At 49.0% G+C, this 24,287-nt stretch overlaps 1 protein-coding gene across 1 annotated transcript in view; it reads right to left on the reverse strand.

Annotated features, from left to right (window-relative positions):
* Positions 1-15,994, reverse strand: part of Umodl1 (uromodulin like 1) — a 55,554-nt gene extending 39,560 nt beyond the window's left edge. The window contains exons 1-4 of the mRNA XM_036168161.1: positions 15,849-15,994; positions 13,402-13,644; positions 4,092-4,253; positions 2,472-2,590 (exon numbers count right to left, since the gene is read on the reverse strand). Of these exons, the coding sequence (XP_036024054.1) occupies positions 2,472-2,590; positions 4,092-4,253; positions 13,402-13,644; positions 15,849-15,927 (603 nt within the window). The 5' untranslated portion in view covers positions 15,928-15,994. The remainder of the gene's footprint in view (positions 1-2,471; positions 2,591-4,091; positions 4,254-13,401; positions 13,645-15,848) is intronic.
* Positions 15,995-24,287: the final 8,293 nt, after the last annotated feature.

The following is a 24,287-nucleotide window of genomic DNA, read 5'->3' on the forward strand; positions in this document are numbered from 1 at the left end:
AGTTCAAGGTCATCCCTGGCTACCTAATGAGTTCAAGGTTAGCCTGGGCTACATGAGATTGTTAAAAGGAGATGAAGAAGAGTGGGGTTGGGGCAGGAGGAGGAGGGTTACTGCAATGTCCTTCACATCTGTGACCGTCACGGAAAACCAGAGTGGCCTCAGCTTCTGCACCCCACTGCTGCTGGCAGATCCAGCCCCACCCAAACTCAGATGCGAAGCCCTGACCTCCAGCCCTCACTAGATCCCAGGAGCCTGAGCAACATAGTGAGACCCCATGGCGAGCGATCAGAAGGAGAAATGCGGACACACAGATGGACACACTCAGACAAAGGACAGTGTGAAGCGGCCACACAAGCCAAGAGGAAGGGCTTTGGCCTTGGGGGCTCTTGGCCTCCAGAAGAAACTCTGCTGATACAGACTTTCCAGCTCATGGAGCCATAGAGAATCCTTTCTTTGAAGCCATCTATTGGTAGTGCTCTTTGCTGGGGCAGCTCCAGGTTGCCTGCAGAGCTGTGGCCTCAGGACCGGCGTCCCCTCCCCTGCAGGAACCTGGCCTCCTACACTTAAAGACAGAGGCAGGGGAATCTGGAGTTAAGGAGTGGCCACTAGAAGCGGGGACCTCCTGTTGTCCTGTCTGATCATTATTTTAGACTGACCGATCTTTTGCTTATCTTGTAGGATTCTTACCATCTAGCCTGTATCTCAGCATCTCAACCCCAGGGAAACCAGGCAAGTTGGCACCGCACACTCTGACTGGTGTCTCCAAAGCAGGTTTGTAAACAGACCTGCCTCTGTAGGAGCCATGACCCGGAGCCCTTCCCAGGAGACCAAGCACAACTTACTCAGGAGGCAAGCCAAGACCCACCCACCCCCACTGGAACCCTTTAGTCAGGAGCCCAGGAGCCAGCACCTGCTGCAGCCCGGAGCCTGCCTGGGCAAGCTGGCTCCCTCGGGAGGGAGGAAACCGCAGGGCTAGAGAAATAATGGATGCAGGTGACACTGTGTCTCAGGACCCAGCATGTCACAGAGTGCTGCAAACAAACGCCTTACAGGCTGCGATTGTTAATTCTGTGAACCTGATAGGATCTAGTCACCCAAGAGTCAAGTCTCAGAGTGTGTCCATGAGCGAGTTTCTTAGGCTAGCTCAGGTGGTAAGACCCACCCTGAATGTGCATGGCACCACGCCATGGATTGCACCCTCAAACTGTGAACCCAAAGAGACCTTCCTTCTTTGCTCAGCCAGGCATCCGGTCACAGATACTGTTTCAATCCCAGCTGCCATCTCACACAGAATTATGATTATCTGTATTTAATGGATGGCTATTTGTGGCACAGAGAGGCGATGTCATTTCTCCAAGGTCACACAGCAGGTGCCAGGCTGAGGTTTGTATCCTGGTGGCCTGGCTGCAGAGCTGTGTTCCTAGTGGCCAGTTGGGCAGCCCCTTAATGAACCAAGAACAAACAAGGATCCCTCCCGCAGTGGGCATCAGGGAGCTTGTGGGCAGAGGCTAGGCTGCGGAAGACCCCTAGGATGGTGTGATTTCCCAGAGGCTAGGGCAAGCATGTCCTACCTGTTCCAGGCTGCCTGGCTGGTAGGTATAGTGACTAAGGAGGACTCTCTCTCATTTTTGCACCCATGGGACATTATCAGTGGGGCCTAGAGGAGCGGAATGGAAACTGTCACCCTTGCCTGGGCTCATTACACTGGGGTGAGCAAGCAGCAGAGCGGCAAGCCCCACTGGGCCCTCCTAGGCACAGGCTCCTATCCACACTTGGCTATAAGAGCAAGAGGTTGTTAAAGGGCACAGCAGGGGGACAAAACACCCTACCATCCTAGTATCCCCTAATCTTGGACAGTGTGTCATAGAGAGATATCCTGACAGGAAATAGCTGTGACATGTCTGCAGGTGTGGCGGCAATGCAGGGGTCTCCAGCAGGGTGGCTTTGACCCCTGAGGACAGAGGTACTGGTTAGTTGTCGCACTGGGCTGAACAGGATAGCCCAGGATTCCACAAAGTGAGGACAAGGACGTCAGGGTTTGGGGACTGAGGGGCCAAGGCCATACTGACAAGGACACCCTTTTCATCTCCTCAACCACCATCTCAAGAAGAAGGCTTCCCCATCCCACGTACCAGGCGTGCCTTCAGATACACATGGTGGAACTCACGAAATCACACCCTGATCAACCATTCCACTGTGTGCCTCTCTGGTCTGTTGTTGTTGTTTTTCTGAGACAGGGCCTCAAGCAGCCTAGGCTGACCTTAAACTTGCTACGAGGTTGGTGTTTGTGGATATTCTTGAACTCCTGATCTTCCTGTCTACATGCCCTGTGGGTTGGGGTTACCGGTGAGGCTGATTTACTCTAGTTGAGAATTGAAGTTTGGTTCCGTGCCAGTCACAGGACACTGTGGGATGTCACCCCATCCTATCTACCCAGGGAGAAACATGGCCTTTGTAACGGTCGCACTCACCAAAGAGTAGAGCAGGCGCGTGTGGTTCCGGAAGCCAGGGTCCTCCCGTTGCAGGTCCTCAAAGCCCATCTTCACCAGCACAGTCACATTGTACCAGCTCACCAGGATCCTCTCTGCACCTGGAGGGCAGATGCCAGTGAGTTATAATCCTTGGGACAGGGCAGGGCCACAAGAGGCCATGGGTAGCCAGCAGCCCTGGGAGGCAGGAGACTACCTTTCTGCACAAAATGCCTGCAGGGACTTGGGGTTGCCTGTTGCTGCAAAGACCACTGGCTCCCACCTGTGAAGAGTCAAAGACCTTCCCTGGAAGAGAGACCCTTGGTACACAGCCTGCAGCCTTTGATACAATGTAATATAAAATCAGTCCAGTCCACCATTGTTTTCTTATCCTGATAGCAAATAGTATGATATGTAATATTCTATGTAACATTGTTTATATTGGATATTGCCTGCTGTCTAGGTTAATCGTGTAAGCACCTGACATTAGAGTGTCATATATAACTACATACTAGACATATGCTGTCACATGTAGTGCATGTAATGCTCATATGTAGTCTATCCAGTTACCCTCAGCAATGGTGAACATGGGTTCCAAGACTTCCAGGGATCATCAAAGTCTACAGATGTTCCAGTCTAAGTGGTCAAGAGCTCTGGCTGCTCTTCCAGAAGACCTGGGTTTGATTTCCAGCACCCACATGGCTGCTCACAACCATCTGCAACTCCAATACCAGGGGATCCAACACTCTCTTCTGGCCTTTGTGGGTACCATACATGCAGGCAAACCACTGATACACATAAAAAATTAAATGAATAAATTTTTTTAAAGACCTAAAATGAATATGTGTTTTCATGTAAGCAAACTCCCTCCCAGACACTGTAATCATCTTTAGATGGCTTATAGTGCTGCATGCACTGTAAAAGCCTATCAGTCCTTGTATATGGGTTGTTTAGGGAATGGTGATTTTTTTTTTTAAATTGTCCTTATAGGTCCAGTACCAATGCACCTACCTCAGGTCTACTTGTATAGGACACTCGGGTAACAAAACATTTTTTCAAATGTTTTAAACAATTTGGATACAGAACCCCTGGATATGGAGGGCTAGCTGTATGTAGTTCAGGAGTGTAATTGACATATAGAAGAATTATAATATAGTAATCCTTGATATTATATATGCTAATTTTATGACTATATGCTAATAGGACAATATGGTATATGTGCATGTCTATATTCGATTTTTGTATTTCTTTAGTTATGAGCATTGATCCAGCTTTGCCCATAGTACAGCCCCTGGGCAGAGAGAGTGGGCACACATGCCAGACCACCAGCAGCTGCTCTGGGCTGTGAGGTGTGTGCAGAACAACCAGGCCTGCGTTTCTTCTGGGGACACAGCTACAACAAGCCTGCTTGCGGTTGTTAAACCTTGCCCTGCCTGACAAAGGACCATGGCTCTGCCCACCACGGCTGCCTTCCCACTCATTTATCTCTCTGGAGGCCCTAGGGACCAGCCATGGGGACAGCAGACACCCCCTGCCCCATTCCCAGCTTCAGACTCCCCAGGGAACTGTGACTGCTAAGACCCCTGCATCTTCTTCCTGAGACCCTCCTCAATGTAGCCCTACCTGTGGGTGCAGGGGTCGCACAGCGGCGGGTCCCTGACCAGGAGCAGCACTTCTGAAGTCCAGAGCAGTCAGTGTCCAAGCCGCATGGTGGGCTGGATGACTCTGGCTCTGCTGTTGGGCAGACCCCAGGTCTTGACGCAAACTCCCTGGATCGGTTCAGGGCTGGCGGAATGAGACAGGTTAACCGTATTAGCATCAAAAGCAGGCTCAGCTGGCAGAGTGCTTTGCCAACAGGAAGACCTGGGCTCAGCACCTGTTAAAACAGGGCCTGGTGGCACATGCCTGGAATCCCAGTGGTCAGGGGAATCAGAAGTTCAAGGTCACCCTCAGCTATATAGCAAGTTGGAAGCCACCCTGAGGTACACGAGACCCTATCTCAAATGCAGCAGCTGGGGCTGGAGAGGTGGTTCAGCGGTCTTTGCAGAGAACCAAGGTTCAGTTCCTAGCACCCACATGGTGGCTCACAGCCACCTGTAACTCCAGCTCCAGGAGGTCTGACCCTCTCTTCTGGCTTCCATAGACATTCCACACATGTGGCACACTCACACAGACACACAGACACAAAAGCAAAATAAATGAATCTTTTTTAAAGAAGCAACAACAGAAACAGAAAGGTGGCAGCCTGGATACCTGAGAGGGCTGAGCACATCAGTAGCTGACTCTACATTCAGTTTCAGAGGTTCCACGAGTCCTGGTCAGGGGTCTCTCCAATGGGGCAGGCCCCCCTGGTTGGCCTATAGGAGGTTGTTCTGACACCGTTATCCTTCTTTCCTATCAAGGTGGGTTCAGGGGAGGTCCCAAGGGTTCCTCCCTTCAAGCCTAAGCAGTCCAGTTGCAGGGGCCTCCACGTTCTTCCAGGACCAGTGCTCCTTCTGATCCTAGCAGCTTACTCATGTATGTGCACACACAGCATGCATGCACACAAACGCACACCACACCCACACTCAAACACCCACACACCAACATACACATTCTCTCTGTCTCTCTCTTTGTCTGTCTCTGTCTCTCTGTCTCTCTGTCTCTGTCTCTGTCTCTCTGTCTCTCTCTCTCTGTCTCTCTGTCTCTCTGTCTCTCTCTCTCTCTCTCTCACACACACACACACACACACACACACACACACACACACACACACTCATGTTTCCTGAGAACTTACTAGGAGCCAGACAATCTGTTCTGTGCCTGGAGCCCCAGCCGTGGCTATGCCCCACCTCTAGGAAATGAATTCCAAAGGAAACTCACAAGCAAACCCTTAGAAGGCAAGCAGAGCCAGAGCCTCAAGTGTGGGGTGGGGCCCGGTGGGCTCAGAGAAAGTCGCCCTTTGGAAAGGATTGCACCAGGAGCAAGGTAAGCTCCTAGCAGCCCTGCCGTTCTCAGCCCTGAGAAAGGCCTGCTGGCCAAGGACCATGGGGAGCTGGTCCGCCACCATGGGTGGAATGGAGACGGAAGGGACGCCAGAGCCTCTTCCTGTGGGACCGGCCTGGAGGCTTGGGTTTGTGGTGACACTGTTAGTGCCTCCAAGCCTCCAGACACTTTGACCAGTTTCGTTCTCCCCCCTTTTGTGCTCCTCAGGCTACTCTGGGCACTGGAGCTTCTGGAGTCTCAAAAACTGACTTCCCAGCTGGCGTCAATGCCATGGCCTCATCATTTGCTCCTTTCCCTTTGCTGTCCTGTTCCCTGGGGACAAGTGGCAGAGTGACTCTCCTTGTAGTGGCTTCTGACAGCTGGGGAGTAGCCTGGGAAGGGAGGGAGGGAGCCCCAATGAGAGTCCTGCTGTAGCAATCCATGGGATGTGGAACCAGCTGGCCAAATCGCAAAGTGTCATAGCTGCCACAGATGTGCTGGCAGAGGAATGGGGGTGTTGATAGAAGGAGGAGCCTCGGGAGGCCTGGAAGGCTGCTCTGGGTATCCTTCTAGCTCCTTACTCTTGGTGGGGACATGGTGCGGGAAGGAGTGGGACACCGTGGGGACAGCAGCCTTGAAAGGTCCAATCCAGCCTTGCATGCCGTCTGATCTCCTACCAGACCCCAGTGTGGAGAGGTTGTGGCACTACATTGCACCAGAGCAAGGGGTCAGCTGAAGCCAGCTGGCCAGGGACATTCACATGCATTCTGTGTGAATGAAGCATTCACGCAGCTTCAGGCAGAAGTGGGCTCAACCAGGAATGCACTGAGGACAAACGGATCAAGAAGCCAGACAGCTGGAACTACGTGCAGGGCACCAAGTCCTAGGGACCAGAACCTGTGGAAAGCCACAGTGGGGTTTCAGGGAAAATTGCTTTTAGATCTCTTAGAAAAGCTGACACTACTTGGGAGTCCATAGGACCCACAGGGGAACTGGCCAGGATTCCAGGAGTGTGCACTCCTCCAAGCATAGAAAGCACATGAAGCGGACCCAGGGAACCCTAGGGACATGCTCTGCTGGGGTACAGTGGAACATCTGGCCAGAGGCAGAACCTAGAGATACTCATGCACAGCAGGGCAGTCAAGAAGGGGCAGCTGGCTTGGATGAGCAAAAGCCTCACTCCCCAGGAGAAAGGGGGCTGAGATGTGAGCATAAGGGCAGAGGCCAGTGGAGAGAGTGGCATAAGGAAAATGCCAGTGCCAGAGAAGGCTGGGGACTTGGCAGCATATGTACCCAGCATCTGGTGATAGGCACATGCCACCATGGGTTTCATTCAAACTTATTATGTTCCTACTCAGACACATTTAAAGGTTCATATACCTACCAATGCTCCACAGAGTGTTCAGAGGTGCCATTCCAGGCCCCTCAACTGTCAGGAATCCTAGACAATGCTAACCAGCCTGAAGATACCTGTGGTGATGTGAGTGAGAATGGTTTAGATATTTGAATACTTGGGCCCCAGATGGTGAAACTGTTTGGGAAGGATTAGGAGGTGTGGCCTTATTGAAGAGGGTATATCGCTAGGTATATCACTTTTGAGATTTCAAAAGCCCACACCATTTCCAGTTAGACTCTCTCTATCTCATGTTTGTGGGTCAAGATGTAAGTTCTTAGCTACTGCTCCAGTGCTCTGCCTGCTTGCCTGCCTACTGCCATGCTCCCCATCACAATGGTCATAGATGTTAACCATTTGAAACAGTAAGCCCCAAATAAATGCTTTCTTTTATAAGTGCCTGATCCCAGCAATAGAAAGTAACTAAGACAACACCCCATGAGATTAGCGGAGCCCTGGAGATGTAGAAAGGCAGCCTGGAGACACTACAGTCTCAGAGATAATCCTCTTGGGTCTCCCAGGGTCTATGGAACTTTCTGTAGCTAATGAAGAGAACCGTGGCCTCACTTCTGTTGGGAACAAGTCCCAAGGACAGCTGCTTAACCAGGGCAAACAGCACACAAGATGACACAGGCCCTGTTCAGGAATCCTGTTAGACGCATGTTGGCTAAAGGTCATGATCAGTAACTCTGTTGTTTCCAAGCTATGGATTTGTTCTTCACTTCCTTGGCATCTAGGTGGCTAGACAATGTGTCCAGGTCCCAGAGAAGGGATTGAGCTGGGTCAGGTTCTGGGGAGCTGGAAGCCAAGGAAGGAATGAGGGATGCCTGTGCAGTCTGCATGGGAAGAGCTGGACATTTGCTCATCTGACATTGTGAAGAGCAAGGACCTCAGAACAAGCAGACAAGAGGATGGGGGTGGGGGATAAGGTGTCCTGAAATAACAGAAAGGCAACAGAAGGCAGGCAAAGGCCAAATGCAGCAAGAGATTTGACATCAGCCATGCTCCAGGCTCCTGGGCTGGAAAGCATGTGCTAATGAGGTCAGAGGCTGACAGTGGAGGAAACTAATCTGCAGGATCTAGGCACATTTTCTGTAGATCTAAGACAATTCTAAACTAAAAAAGATTTCCTGAAATAAAGGAGAAAATATAGGCAACCCCATAAAAACTGGCTCCAGGCTGGAGAGATGGGGAACACACTTGCCTCACAAGTCCCAGAACCCAGGGGCACATTACTTGTCATGCCAGCACTGGGGAGTCACAGACAGCTGGATCCCTAGGGCTCACTGGCTGGTCAGCACAGCTGGATGAGAGAGGGCTCCAGGCAGTGAGAGACCCTGGCTCAACAAAAGATGGGTGGTACCCAAGGATGACAAGTAAGGTTGTTCTCTGGCTACACACACACACACGCGCACACACACACACACACACACACACACACACACACACACACACACACACACAAAAAAAGGCAAGCTCTAACGACGGTTACCTAACAACAGCTATGTTCTGGAACCCAAGTTCTCATTTCAGGCTGACGGCCGCTGGGAATTCCCCTTCCCACTTGGGGCTGGTAACCAGTCCTAAAGGAGTAGCCAGTCAACTCGGTAGAAAGTCAAAAGTCTTCTCAACTCAAGGCAAACAGTGAAATGGCACTGCTCAGCACCTGGCAACCCAGTGAGTCTCAGTTCAGCTGGGCGGCCCCAGAGATTCCTATTGGGGCCACAGCCTCCAAGGCTGCCCAGGGCTAAGGAATCCCTGGCTGGTGGGCATAGTCCTTCTTGGATCTCCTCTTTCTGCTCCTCAGACTGGTCAGCACCAGGGCCCCTGGGCATCTGCATGGAGGTGGGAGGTTGGGGGTGTCTTGGTCCAGCAGGTGCTGGGTTCATACAAGGAGTGTGAGTTTGCCCAATTGTTGGCAGGTGGAAAGGGGCCCTGCAGAACCAGGGCTGCTACACACAGCTCTACCTCCTGGAATGTGCTGAGGCTGGATCCAACTCTGACTTGGAGTAATGGTTCTGTGTAACATCCATCACAAGCAGCGTTGGTGGTAACTAAAAATCAGAAACACTGAATGCTGAGTGGCAAGACTGCTTGATAGGCACTAACATCCACATGTGCTAATGCCCTGAGGCCACCCAATCAAGGCTACAGTAATACTATCGACATGGAAAACACTGGGGGATGGCTAAGTGATGAAAAATGCAACAGAAAGTTCCAGCAATGTTGACCCTAGAGTATGAGTGGTGGGATGTGTCACCAGAGGTGACCTTTGGGTGACAGGCTTTGCGGTGACTGCCCTCCATTCTTTCTTTTGCTTCTAAAGAAAGTTTACGTTTATAACTGTTTTTAAAATTTTAATAAATGAACATATGGCTTAGCATTGCATTCCAAATACGAGATTCTTGGAGTTGGAAAGAGGTATGACATTGGAAGTCCCAGCAGGTGTGCCTGTCCCTGTTTGGGATGGCTGCTTTCTAAGTAGAGGGAGAGAAGCAATGTCTGGGGTCACACAGCTGGCTGGGGGCGAGATGCCCAGGCTTGGACACCGACCGAGAGGTAAAAGCTGCCCATATTTGGGTGAAGGTGAGTGTGTCTTTTGTCCTGTTTCCATCCTCCTCGACACCTGTGGACCTAGCTCTGATCCAGCCTTGTTGTACACACACCTGGCCCATGGCTGTTGAAACTATCACCTTACTGGGCTAGAACCATAAGCCTGTGACGAAATGTCTGTGAATGAACAATTATGAAATTCACCTCAAATCAACAGCATGGGGAAAGCTGTCTGCCCACACCTGTGGCATCCATGTGGTCCTGCAGGCAGTGTCAAGCCACCAAGGGGATGTCCCTGAATGCACAGCTGAAGATGCTTAGGTGCTCAGCTCTCAAAGACGGGGCACACTAGAGTGGCCATGGGGTATATCCTACACCAAGCCTTGATACAAGCAGGGACCTCCCCAAGGAGAACCCAGTGTCAGAATAGAAAGGATAAAAAGTCAGAAGCTATGGTGACTGGGAAGGGAGAAGACCTTCCTTACAGGGTCAATTTTGTCTTTTCTGCTGATAGACAAGAGACCTCAGGCCCCACTGATGAGGCACAAACTGCCCAACCAGATAACACGTCTTTTCCTACAGATGTTTCAAAGAATAAATAAACCATGCTTACTTAGGGACAAGACGATGCATAACCTATTGCTGACACTGTGATACTGGCTCGTCCTGGAATCCTTTCCTGCAACCAAACCACAAAACCTGGTTTCTCCTAAATGGAGGACTCTAAGAGGGGAGAGAACCCTTTATGCTTCTGAGAGTGACAGAGGAGCCTCTGTCTCCATGATCACTAGTGTCCTCTGTGTCCTGAAATGCCTCCCCTGCTATCCTCACTGGGACTACTAGCCTCAAATTTCAGACTCCCCTATAGCAGGCTGTACTGGGTGAACAGGAAAATGTCCTTGATGGGGGACAGGATGGAAGACTGAGCACTTTTTTTTTTTAATTGGATGTTGTAGAAAGAGTTTGCATGCTATTAATAACCTAGCACATCATGATGTTAATGGCTCGTTTGTTCTGAGTTAGCCCCTACCTCATCCCTAATCTAGATGTCCTTGGAGACATACAAGGTTGATACTGGCAGATGCTAACTTGGCTCTGTGTTATAAAGAATTGCCTGGTGAGCTGGCAGGATGGCTTAGTGGGTGAAGGCATTTGATGCAAAACATCAGCCTGTGTTTGATCCCTAGGACCCACATGGTAGAAGGAGAGAAGGGGCTTCCATAAATTGTCCTCTGACCCGCCCTCCCAACACACGTATGCCTCCCCCTGCCATTGTTGAGGACTAAACCCTGGGCCTTGCACTTGCTAAGCTCGCCTCCTACTTCTACAGAGCTGTCTGCATCCTCTGAAGTCACTTAAAAAAGGAAACAGTGTCTGAGCCCAAATGTCCACAGAATGAAGGAGGAACGTCAGGGCTGGTACGTTGGGAGGCATGGACACCTGCATCTCGGGGAGCAGGCCGACCACCTGGCCAGGGGACAAGGCTGCTCAGGATGATTGGCTCTCCTTTCACCCATCCCTATAAAGCTTGCTGGCTAGAGATGAGAGGGAGGCGGTTCTTAGGGCTGTCACCAACCTCCTCCCGGGACCACTGGCTCTCTAAATACAACACAATGCAAAAGTTCTATTCCCGTCTTCCTGTTTTCATGGTGAGGGGACACAACCACCCCAGTTACAGTGTGACCGGCTCTCACCACCCAGAGCCGAGCCCCAATCTGACCCCAGTTGCGCTGCCTGCCAGGCCACTGGTGTCTCCCACACTGTGTCCCTGCCAGCGGACCTGGGGGGCCTTGTCCACAGTGACCCAGGAAGACCTCTGTTAGGAGTCCATAGTCCATGCTGATGCCTCTTCTCTTCCATTCTCTTCTGGCTGCTCTCTAGCCACCCATCTCCCTATTTGACTGGGCTGTCTAAGATCTAAGGGACCACACACTGTTCGACACTACAGGACCATTCTCCTTCATCCCCAGCCACCCCATAACCACCACCCCACCTGCCCTGCCCCTGATACACCATCCCCTGCCTCTGCTGTCTCCCAGAGCAAGGGCTTCACCAGAGTGGGCCTCTCTTCCTACCCTGGGGGCCCTAACTAGGGTTCTAACTGGGGGTCAACCTGCCCATGATCTCCCCCCAATTAAAGGTAGTAATACCCTAAAAAATGAGGCTCAAGTTCTACAACAGATATCCCCCCATGAATAGTTTGGGGGAGCAGAGGATGAGAGACTCAGGGGAAATGGTAAGGAGGGACCCCAGCACCACTTTGTCTATCAATGTAGCGGGTGAGGTGTGGCCGGCACAGCGGTGGGGAGGGAGAAGCTGAGGATCAGCCTCCCCTGACTGCCCCTCCCCTGACCTTCAGCTGTGTGACCCTTCATACCCCCAAGACTAGCCAACAGCTAGGAGACAGTGTGGCTGGCACTAGTGAATGAGGCAGATCAGGCCACAGCCAGCCTTCCACAGCCAGACTCGGCCAGAGCTCCCACTCTCTGAAACACAGTGTCGGGGTCTAAGGCCTTTTCAGGTCCACTATGGCACCTAATGGAAGCCACTACCCAACCTAGGAGCTGGGAGTAGCATCAAGAGCTGTGTAGTTGGTGCCGATGAGCCTGGGAGTGGGAACAGGGAATGTGGAAGGAGCAGGTGTCATGGCAGGCAGCCTTAGACCAGCACCCAGCAGGATGGCCTCTCGGGGTCCCTGCAGGGAGACAGTGGGAACATGGAATGGCTGCTGGCCCTGACCGGTTCCCACTGGAGATAGGTCATCCTTTAACCCCTTGATCAGCAGGTCTACTACACCCACACCAGCACCTTGCCTGACCTTTGGGATAGGGCAGTGGGAAGTGTCAGCCATTCCATCCTCATGACGTCACACTGGAGGAGTGTTGAAGGGTGAGCAGTCAGGAGGGTCCAGCACATTGAGCTAAGATGGCCTTCCACAAGTTTGCACTCTGTGGCCTGCATGCAAACCCTGATCCATGGAGGAGCTGGGGGGGTCCCTCTGGTTGGGAGGGTCCACACATAGCCTTAATCTGCTAGTGACCAGCCCTGGGCCCTAGAAGATAGGTCATGTGAGGTTCCCTTTGGAGCACCCAAATTTACACTTCTTGCACACTGGAGCAGCAGCTCTCACATTTCAGGGTTACCTCAGTTGACACTCCATGACACTAGACACATCTCCCCAAACATCCTATCTATTTTGAGTGAAAGACAGGACCTTCTGACTGCATGGAAGCCCACTCCAATCTGATACTGACTCCGAACAAGCAAGCACCTCCACACCCACGCCCCTTTGCTAGAAGAGGTACTCAGTGCACCCCCTCCAAGTTAGGAGCTGGGCTCTGTACCCCAAGCCATGCCTAGCTCTAGCAGTGACATGAGCAGCCATATGATCACCTGGGTAACCAGCCTGCACATCCTACAAACCTGCACCAGGGAGGTGGAGGATAAGGGGGCCTCTGGGCAGTGAGGCAGGAGGCCCAGACCCTCCATCTCTCTGTAGTTGGGTTCAGATTAGGATTTCAGCTGAGACAGGAGTTTCACAGCAGCCTTGGAAGGAGAGGGCAGTCTCCACTGTTGGAGAGGTTGGGACACTGGGTCTCAAATGCCAGGTGTTAGAGCCACCCAAGTTATAAAAGCTGCAGATGCTCATCCTAGGCTCAGATCAGTTCTGCCACCAGCTCTGAGTCGGCTGCATAGTGCCGAGTATCCAGAAGCCCCTGCTGTACAGTCAGGTCTGAGGGCCACTGAGGCTCTCCAGCCATGGTGTCTCTCTAGCATGTGTTAAAAGGCTGATGACTCCTCTATTTTACTTGAGCTATGGAATCAGGAACTGGGGGTGGGTCTGTGAAAAGTATTCTAGAAGCTGCTGGGGTATAATCAAGACTGAACAGCAATTTTCTAGGAACATCTAGTATTTCAGGAAGACCTCTCAGACCTGCACACACAGTCCCAGCAACTCCTTCCCCCCCCCCCCCCCCCCCCAGCCCGACACACACACACCCTGCTCCACTCCCCTGGACTCACACAGAACGCAGTAGAAGCCAAGCTGCTCAAAGCCCTCACAGCAGCTGGTCACATTCCTGGACTCGGGGACCTCCACCGCCAGGTACTGGGTCTGGTACACGGTCTTGGGGCACTTCTTCCATGGGATCCATCCTCCACAGTGCACGTAGGCTGTGTGGGATGTCTGCACTTCCTGCAGCCTCTGGACACGGTGAGTCACCGGGTAGCTGCACAGCTGGTAGCTCAGAAGTGAGAGGCCATTTTCTGCAAAGGAGACCATGGAGGATGCATTAGCAAGCCATGGGGGAAAAGCACTGGGTCAGATCACTATGAGGCCGCCCTCAGCAACAGCAAGTGGACGGAACTCTCGACGGTTGGACGGGCCTTAGAACCAGCCCACCAAGCCTAGCCACGGCCTTTGCCATTTCAAATCCCCAAAACATCCCTCTGTTTGCACAAACGCAAAGCCATGGATGTCAACCTGCATGCTAAGAACCCTCCTGTTTAAAGCCAGGAGCCATCTGGGCTGGATTCGAGGGTAATATTAGATTCCAGTGACAGCCCAATCAAGAACACAGAGCTGGAGTCAGACCTGGAGACCGTGTCCCCATTGCCACTCCGCTCGGTCTCACTTGCTGCAGACCCCTGGTATATCAGTCTCTGAACCTGAGTTTGGCCAATGGCCCACAGACAGGCATGATCACCCAACAAACGTGTACTCTGGGGTGACAATGGCAGCTTTTTTTTGGCATGGAATGAAGATGGATAAACAAACATTTAAAGCGTGTATATATGTACATGGATGTGTGTGTGTGTGTGTGTGTGTGTGTGTGTGTACGTGGCAGGCACTTCAGCCCCTCAGTCACCATCATCGTCGCTGTAGGAGGACACAACTGCCCTTGCTCATGGTCCAGCCCAGCTCAGCTCATCTCCTCAGTCCGAGCCTGGTGTTGGGGATGAGATGACATCCTCTTTTATCATGAACAGCGTGACTTCTCAGATGTGCACCCCCGTGACATTTTCCAGCCCCTCACCTCTTCGTGACAGTTCCTCATGTTGTGGTGACCCCCCAACCATAAAATTATTTTTGTTATGACTTCATAACTGTAATTTTTGCTGCTGTTATGCATGGTAACGTAAATATCTGTGTTTTCCAGTGGTCTTAGGCGAGCCCTGGGGAAGGTCATTTGCCCCAAAGGGGTCATGACCCCCATTTGAAAACCCGCTGCTCTAGCATGAGCAAGGTTCCTAGCTCAACCTCCTCAACCCTCATTTACTTCACAAATGCCCACCAGGGCACAAGGTCCTCCATTACTCCCCAGAGTGTACCTTGGTGAAGGCAAATGATACTTAATTCCCTTCCTCAGAGGCCTGCTGACCACATAGGCATGCCAGGGATGATGGAGCAGCCCCCAAGAATATGTTATACTTCTCGGGGTCCCAGCCCTGTCATTCATAAAATAATCTCTATGTCCTATAGTTGCAGGGTTAATCAGTAGGGTTAATTGATGCCTTACACACAGTGATGAGCCACTAAAGGCTCCATGGCTCTCCTGGTGAAGAGTGAGCAAGCAGGCAGCCCCCAGGAAGGCTGCCTCCGTTCCGTGGCCTCACATGAACAGTGAGAGGAACACAGCTCCTGTATGAGATCTCCACGAACTTCCCAATGCTCTACTCTTTCTGTGACTAAACTTTGTGGTTCATACACACAGCACGAAACAAAATCCCAAGTGAAGTAAAATCCTCCTCTAGATAGAAAACAAGATGGACCTGGAACAAAAATGGAGGCGGCTTTAGAAACAGAATCAGTCTCTGAATTTCCAACCAAATCGGACAGATTTTAAAAGGAAAAAAAAAAAAAAAGACTCACAAGGTTTGAGATCACAATTCCTTGAGGTCTGGGGTTTCAGGAATACAGGGATTGGCTATGTTGGTTTGGTTTGGGTAGTTGTGGGGATAGAAGCCAGGGCTCACACATGCTGGGTACCCCGGAGCTGCATCTCAACTCCACAAGGTGCTTTGTAACAACTTTGTGAACCACATACTTCCTAACACTTTGGCCGGCACCCTTACTACACCTCTCGCTAGGTAATTCTGTACCTGACAACATGCCCCACCCTGCCACCCTCCCCTGATCTGTAAACAAGACCTTTATGCTGGGTACCTAGGAGCTCACTGTCCACACCCATTCCCCCAGAAATATAGTGCTTCAGGCCCAAACCCAGTCTCAAAATCCGTGTCTCTACCCCATAGACCCTGAGCATCGGAGGCATACTCCCACTGGGGAGGCCCTCTTTCTGAAAGCATACCCAGTGCTCCGAAGTAACCTGTTGCTATTGGTACAGTGTGGCAAGCCAGGACAGGATGCCTCTCTCGGAGAAGTGCCTGCCAGGGTCCCAGCAGGCACTGTCCTCTTGAGACCCACTCCTAAGAAGCCCCTTCTCCAGAGTTACCCCTAGATCCCTCACCTGTGAAGCCACTGGCCTGGCTCAGGTCCACAGTACAGGCCAAAGCCAGCAGGGCTAGCTTCAGGGTCCTGGACATCATCCTGTGGTGACAGTGGTGGTGCAGACAGGGTTTGGAACCTCTGCTGTAGTGACCCGAGTCCCAATCCCAGGCTCAGACAATCCTGAGCTGCCCCAGCCCAGAGAAAGGGCCCTTGTGTCCCCTGCGCTGCTGTTAGTGCCAGAGACTTCAGAGGCACACTCGCCGGGAGCGGTCCCTTATGCCTGCTCATTAACGCCAGCCACAGCCATGGCTGTTTCCCTGGGGGCACCTGCATGTCAGAGCCTATTCTTGTTCGGAGCAGATGGCATCTTCTCGGAAAGGTGAGCAGCTAACAGCCCCAGCCGCATCACTGGGTCTCATCTTATTTGTACGTAGAAAATGCATTGCAGACCCAAATCTGACTCTGCACATCCGACACCAAGTATTCCGTTACCTTGCTGCTCCCAGCTGGCAGAAGAAGACAGGTCCACATCAAAGTGTCACCTCGGCTCTCGAGAGGAGCCTTCATACCATTCAACAATAGAGCTCAGAGGCCACGGCCACGTTCGTCAGCTCCACACAGTCCCTCACCGGGGACTGGAGATGCTATGCTCAAAGAGGCATTCTGGGCCCCGCAGGATTCAAAAATGGGAGATTCTGAAGTGAACAGCTGGAGGTGAGTGGCTGAGTCAGTGATGAAGGAGCACCCACGTGCCACGCCACGCAGTAGGTGAAATGTTCACCCAAAGACATTTTAGCACCAGTGAGCAAACCTCAACTGTGAGAGACCAGAACAAGACCTCCCACAATTCCCCTGCCCAAAGATGCTACTGTGAGTCTACATGGACACAAACGCATCCAGGAATGGAAGCAGAGAGAACTGTCCTGAGGATGGTGGAAATGCTGGCAATGGTGTTTGTATTCATTGGTTGTCCATGTTATGCAGGAAATGGACTTTTAAAGTTTCTACTTGGTCTGGGGATGTGGCTCAGCTGGTAGAGTGCTCGCCTAGGATGCACAAGTACCTGGATTCAATCCTTAATCCACAGTACTGAATACAGGTTGGCAGGGCATGTCTGTTACCCCAGAATTTAGAAGGTAGAAGAGAGAGGTTCAGAGGTTCTCATCATTCTGTGATACTATAGGGAATTTGAGTCTAGCCTGGGCTACATGAAAACCTATCAGAGGGACATACACACACAAATATACACATATACACACATATACACATGCACACACGCATAACTATGCACATGTATACATCTAAATATACAAATGTACATACAAATAAACATGCACATATACATACATAAATATATACTTCTACACTCAAATACATTCATGTATACACACACACACACACACACACACACACACACACATAAATATATCCAGGGTCTCTGTGACCACAATGGCCAGCAGAGTGATGATCCACAGAAGGGAAGAAGGTAGTTTGGTTCAACATGACTAAGTAGCCAGTGTTGGTTCAAACTTCAGAAGTCTGACCCTGAGTGGTTTGTTTTAGGCATGGTTAAGCACAGCACAATTTGGTGAAAACTTCCCTGGTGACAACTCAATCCTGTGTCCACAATAAAGCTTACAATAAAGAACAACATAAGCTCAATAAAGATCGGGACATGACCACATTGAAACTCTTTGTAAAGTACATGCACTAACATTCCATAAAGATGGGCTCTACAGATTGACTGAGAAAAACAAGGCTATGCTAAGGGTCTGGGTGGGGGGATCCTGTGTAGTCTTAGCCACCCAGAGAGTTCAAAGTTCACCTGGTTATTAATCCCATGTGCTCCCAGACTTCTGGGTGGATAATAGGCTATTCATCCCTTCCTTTAAAGGCACAAGCTTGTGTGTTTAACATTCCAGGTTCCCTTGGGGCTTACCTTGAACACAAGAACCTCCATGCCTCCTACATCTCCTCCATTTTTATTTTTTAAAGAGAAAAATGTGGCTGTAATAGAAGCCAGTGTTGAACACATTGCCTGCATGGCTAGTCTAACAAATACAGGAAAGCATGACATAATAATTATAAGAGTGTAGCAAGCAAAGGACCAAGGAAAGGGGAAAGCCATGTTAGCCATGACCTTTGACAGTCAAAGGTCACTTGAGAGCTTCTGTTTATCTCTTTATGCAAATCATTAATTTGACCATTGATCACATGAGAAAAATCTGACCCAGTAAAGCAAAGCAGGCCGGGAAACTGTTGACAACCAAATTATGGTTGAGCAACTAACAATCTGCAGCAGCTCTGTTTTGTAAACTGTGGTTCTCAAATCACCCATCTCTTGGTTGACTTCTGCTAATATTTTGCCGTAATGTTGGTAGTTTTACTAACCATGAAGGCCATCTTTGAGACCCCTCTTGTGGTTCAGTAACCATTCCTGGGACTGGCAATAAAAAGCCTAAAAACAAGCTTTTTTAGCAACATCCTAGAGTCTTCTATTACAGGCGTGCCTTTTACCCCCTCAGACAAAAGGAATTTGGACTCTGCATCGGGAAGCTAAGAACTGACATGTGATATAGTCAGTAAACATAGCAGCAGCATTTTGGGGGTCAGCAGTAATGTGTCCTTGTTGTCTTCCCAAGTCACCAGCGTCTTCTTTCTCTTGGGGTGTCTCCTTTTGATGGGTTTATTATCTATCTTCAGGTGCTTCATTTGTAGCCTCTGGGATACTGTCCTGGTTGGATTTATTAGATCAGGAGCAGTCTCAGACTTCTTAATTCATTTTCCGGAAAGACATAAGTGTATCTTCACTCCGGTGTTAGAAGAACATTTGGACCTTGTTGCACAAATCTTAAATGGTCTTATAATAAAAACCCAGAGCCAGATATTGGAATAAATGCTGAAAGATCAGAGGAAACAAGCCATAGCCACTTCTCACTTCATCAACTCCTCAGCTGATCCTGTCTCCACGAATCTTCAGACTGAATGCCTCTGAGTCCTCAGCCAAAAAGGCTGGAGTTCCTGTCTCCTCATACATTATATGCCTTTCTCCACCCTGCCATTTCACTTCCTGTCTCCACCTTCCTAGTCTTGGGATTAATGGCATGTGTGTTTCCCAAATACTGGTAGCAAAGGCATGAGATCTCAAGTGCTGGGATTAAAGGTGTGTGCCACCACTGCTTGGCTCTGTTTCTTTTAGACTGAATTAATCTCGTGTAGTCTAGGGTGGCCTTGAATTTACAGAGGTCCAGATGGATCTCTATCTTTGTAGTACCTCCAAAGTGCTAGGATTAAAGATGTGTGCCACCACTGCCTGACCTCTGTGGCTAGCTCTGTCCTCTGAGCTTCAGGCAAGCTTTATTAGAATACAACAAAATATCACCATAGGCCCTTCCCACCAATTAGTTTCTAGATCTTTCCATTTAATGTATACTTTATGCTGTGTTTCCTTTAGGGTAAAATGTTTTGGGGAAGCAGAAGAAGCATTATCCTTTACAGTGAAAAAAAGTAAAGTTAGCATGGCTAAATGTATATAGTCCTAATATATATAGTGTATACCATATGTATACTATTAAATACTGTATATATTAATAGTAAGTACTGTATGTGTTATATATAGTATATATAAAAATAATACTGTATACATTATTAAATATTTTATATATTTTTAAAGTTGTCATTTAAGTATTTTACAGTGTCAATCCAGAATATTTTGATCCTGTGTGTTTTAAGGGGTTCCAGTAATATTATTAATATCCCATAAACTGCAAAATTGAAGTGTTTACTACTATAAGCAGGACCATTATTGGTTTCCAGTTGTAGTGGGAATCCTAGAAAGGAGAAGGTATATAATAAATGATTAATGGAAGCTGAGGTTGTTTCACCCTTGTGAGCAGAAGCAACGATCATATTAGAAAAAGTATCAACCATTACATAAACATATTTTAAACGTCCAAACTCTGAGGTGTGAGTTAAAAATCTAATGCTGAATGGTAACCTGCGAGGATTAATTCTGCCAGTAGAGGGCAGTGGTGTAAAGAAGAACAAGAAGGTGAAGGCACACATCTGATTTTTTTTTTTTTTTTTTTTTTTTTTTTTTTTTTTTTAAGCAGCCTGAGAATCAGCAGGAATATGAGTTTTGAAGAAAGGACGTCATTGTCATACAGACATCTGAAGGGAGAGAAAAATCGTGAAATAAGTAGTGGGCTTAGGTTTAAGTCTTGCAGTTTCTAAAAGAGAAACAGCTTGATCACAATGTGCGGAGTCAGTTGAAATATTCAATGGTGAGAAACATCCAATAAGAGCCGATTGATTACAGCGAGTTCAGACTGCTGAGCAAGGGCAGGTACGATCTTCTTTGTGGAGGATGTGGAATTTGTATACAAGACGTAAACTCCTTGTCCTTTTGAAGATCCACCTGTAAAAGAATTAAAAGCAATCTCTATCCAGAAGTATTAGGTGTAATTTTGGTAATACCCATGGGGTATCTTTTAAAAATTTTGAAAGGGGATAGAATGACATGCTAATGCTACCTGCCAAGTATTACCCATGTGGAACACACAACCAACCTGCATTTAAATTAATGGCACGCTGATCTCTGTAGGATCATTAGCAGTAAGTTAAGAAGTGTCCTTCCCATCCTTATCAACTCTATAATTTCTTGTACATAGGTCGCTGCCCAGAATTAGGATATTAATTAATTTCTATACTGCCAATACCCTGTGGGTATACAATTCCAGTTGGTGATGAGGAGGAAGGAAGGATAAATAATTGATAAGGGAGTAAGGGTTAATTCTATGAGCCTTGGCTTTAGTAGTGGCAGGTGTTATGGTTCTTACAGTTTAACCAAGAATCTCCAGAAAGCAGCTTAAAGGGCGGAGCCAAGTCCTTAAAAGTGACAGGTGGATAAGACATTCCCAAGTGACATGGCCCCCAAATTTTTGTAAGTAATTGAAGGTACATTGTTTGGGAGGTTTTAAGTGGAGAGGATGATGGTGAATTTGAAATTTGGTGAAAACTTCCCTGGTGATAATTAACTCAGTCCCGTGTGTGCAATAAAGCACACATACTTCTCCTGGAGGTACAAAGTAAGCTAAATAAAGATTGGACGTGACGGCATCGAAACTCTTTGTGAAGTACATGGGACATGTTCCATGAAGATGGGTTCTATAGAGTGACTAAAGAAAGCTTGCCAGAGGGTTTGGGGAGGGTCTTTCCAGTGAGGTGTCCCCCACACAGACAGTATAAAGGTCACCAGGATATTTATCCCATCTGCTCCCAGCTGGATGAACAACCCTGTGTGTTTAACATGCCATGTTCCCTTAGTGCTTCTCCATGAACACAAGGTCCTCCATGCCTCGTACAAATATACACATGCGCACACATAAATACACCAAGGTACATACATACATAAACACACATGTACACATACATAAACACACACAAACATACACTTGTACACATATATAAATATAACATATACATACACGTATTTGTACATAAGACATTATTACTCCATGAACCTGTGACTGGGTAGTGTTCTTCAAAAGAACATGGCTCACACAGTCTTGAATCTCTGAGTGGCAGGGACCCACATTTCTCCTCAGCCCTATGGAGACGTCCTGCACCCGCAGTCCGAGCGCCCCCTTCCTGGCCTCATCCTCCCGCCTCCCAGAAGCTTCCAGCCCCTCAACCCTTCACACCTGTTTACCTCGAGCCAATCAGCCTTCTGCTGTCCTTACCGCCCTATCTAGTCACCTGAGGCCACTTCACCTCACTTTAGTGACACCCTGGCCACACTCTGGCCAACGACTTTGCCTGTTCACTCCCTTACTGGTGCCCACTGGGCAAAGCTCATATGGAGCCATCTTCCTGCTTCCCCAGAACCCTAAAGAAAGTCACGTGACCTTCAAAGTAAGTACTCAGTATCTCACTAGCCTAGGCATTCTCCTGTTCATCCTACTTCCTGAAAGACTGTTTCTGTCTGAACTTCTCCCCACTCTGCTCCTCCCTCGTGCCATGCTGTCCTCGCCCATTTCTAGGGGACACTTGTGTCTGGTGTTCCTAGTCCTGTGAGTCTCCCGGGTCTGTCCCCACCCTCCCCTTCTGCACTCGGGACAGTGGGGATGTCTCTCCTTACCTAGGGACGGCTCTGTTCAGACCTGGACTCTCACACATACCCCACCCTGCTTCCCTGGGAGCTTCTTCATGATTGTACCTCTGCTCTCTCATGTGAACATCTCACTCTCTTTGTTTTGTTTTGGAGCCAGAATCTCATTGTGTAGCCCAGGCTGGCCCAGAACTAGCCCAGGTTTGCCTTAGATTGATGATTATTCTGCCTTAGTCTCCCAAGGACTGGGATTCCAGACGTGTACCATCACATATATCTAGCTCAATCTCACTTTTTAACTGATCTTCTCATCAGCCATTGGCATTTAGGCATGCTTAAGTCTTCCAATTACCATAGAGAAGGAAGGGATGGAGGGAGCGAGGGAAGAGAGAAAAACTCTTCCTTGTCCCTTCATAAACTCCAGCTAGCCAGTCCTTTCTTTTCAAAGGCCACGTGCCCGCTGTCTGCATGTCCTCACCCGTCCCTCTCACTCCTCTACTGCCTTCTGTCTAAGGAGAGGACAAATTCACGGAGATGCAGCTTATATATAAAGCACACTGATCTCAAACGCACAGTTCAGTTTTACACATTCACACATTTATACACCCTAAGCAGCCACTACCCTGATCAAGTTAGGCTGCATTTTCAGGGACAGGACACACTCAATAGTCCATAACTTTGTATTGCCACTGGGTAATGCCCCTGGCAGACAATGCTACATCAGTGGGGTTTTTGTTTTAAGATTTATTTTATTTTTAGTTATGCACGTCTGGGTGTGAGTGTGTGCCAGTGAGCGTGTAGGTGCCTGTGGAGTCTAGAAGAATGCGTGGGGTCCCCTGGGGCAGGTGTGGGTGCTCGGAACTGAACTCCGGGCGTTGGCAAGAGCAGTGTCTACTCTCTACACTGCTGAGCCATCCCTCTGGGCCTCTCTCTCCACAGCAGTGTTTCTGAGAGCAGCTCCGTTTCTTTTAATCTGCAGAGAGCTTCGCTGAGCAGCTGTGTTGCCGTTCACAGAGTTAATTAATTTGCTCTTTTGCTCTTACACATGGCGTGCTGGTGAATAGTTTTGTACAGGGGTCATTGGCGCTTCTGTCCTGTGTATTTGCATATGCTCTCTCTTTTTCTTTTGTACTGGGAACTGAACCTAGGGCCTCATGCAGGCTGGACACGTAGACAGCGAGCCATCACTGGGCTAAAGTCTTGGCCCTCAGCTCACAGTCTTAAAAGTGGCCAAAGACTAAACATATTTTTCAATTGTGTGCTAATACCATCTGATTTCTCTGGAGTGAGACTGTGCCATTTTGTATTTCCTCCGTCACTATTGAGAGTAACTTACAAGCTTGATTTTATATATATGCCTTTCTTTATATTTTTGAAGCCCCACTGGAATGTAATTGACATGCCGTAATATACTGTCACAACTTAATGAATTTTGCCAAATGCATATAACCTGAAATTATTATTTACAGTCAAATAAATGCATCCATCTAGCCCCAGGGTGCTCCAGGCTTCTTTGTCGTCTGTCCTTCCCTCCACACCCCATCCCCAAGCATGGGCGTTCTCAGAACTTTTACTTCTTCTACACCCTTGTTCCAAGGTTTCAGGGGACACCTTCTATCATCCTAGGGTAAACTAAAAGGAAAGGAAGACAGAATTATGAAAGCGAGGGTAACAGGAAGGGTAGCCTTGGTGTGATAGTGAGATTTCCCAGCCATTAACCTGCTGCAAGCTAGGCTGGTGGCCTCAGCGTAGAGAGCAAGGCTGAAACCAGCACAAAGCTGAATTCTTAAATGTTCTAACTGGAGGGCAGGAGATGTGGCTCAGCAACTGAGAGTATAGGCTGCTCTTCCAGAGGACCCGGGTTCAGTTCCCAGCACCTGCTTCAGGTGGATCCCAACTGTCTGTAACTCCAGCTCCAAGAGATTCAATGTTCATTTCTGGCCCCTGCCATGGACAGTCACATGCATACACCCTACCACACTGACACACAGCTATCTACATAGTGAAAAATAAAATAAGTCTTTAAACAACAACAACAAAGTTTTGACTGGACTTCAAAAAGCAGGTACTCTCTTGATTCCTATGTAGCCAAGATGTAATGACTTGAACAACAGACCTCACGCCATCTTTCTGAACTGCCCATGACTGAGCTTGGCTATGGCACTGTCGGGCCCAGCTTTGTAACTGTGGGTCATAATCCCATACGGGTCACACAAATGCAGCAACAGTGAGCATTTCTGAGTGCACTTAGTGCTAGGAACTTGCCTCTTCGAACTGCCTTCATTGTGTCCCATCAGTTTGGGTTTGCTGTGTTTTCATTTTCATTCAATTCTAGGAAATTTTTCATTT

The sequence above is a fragment of the Onychomys torridus genome, chromosome 18, assembly GCF_903995425.1.
Source record: "Onychomys torridus chromosome 18, mOncTor1.1, whole genome shotgun sequence".
Taxonomy (NCBI): Eukaryota; Metazoa; Chordata; class Mammalia; order Rodentia; family Cricetidae; genus Onychomys; species Onychomys torridus.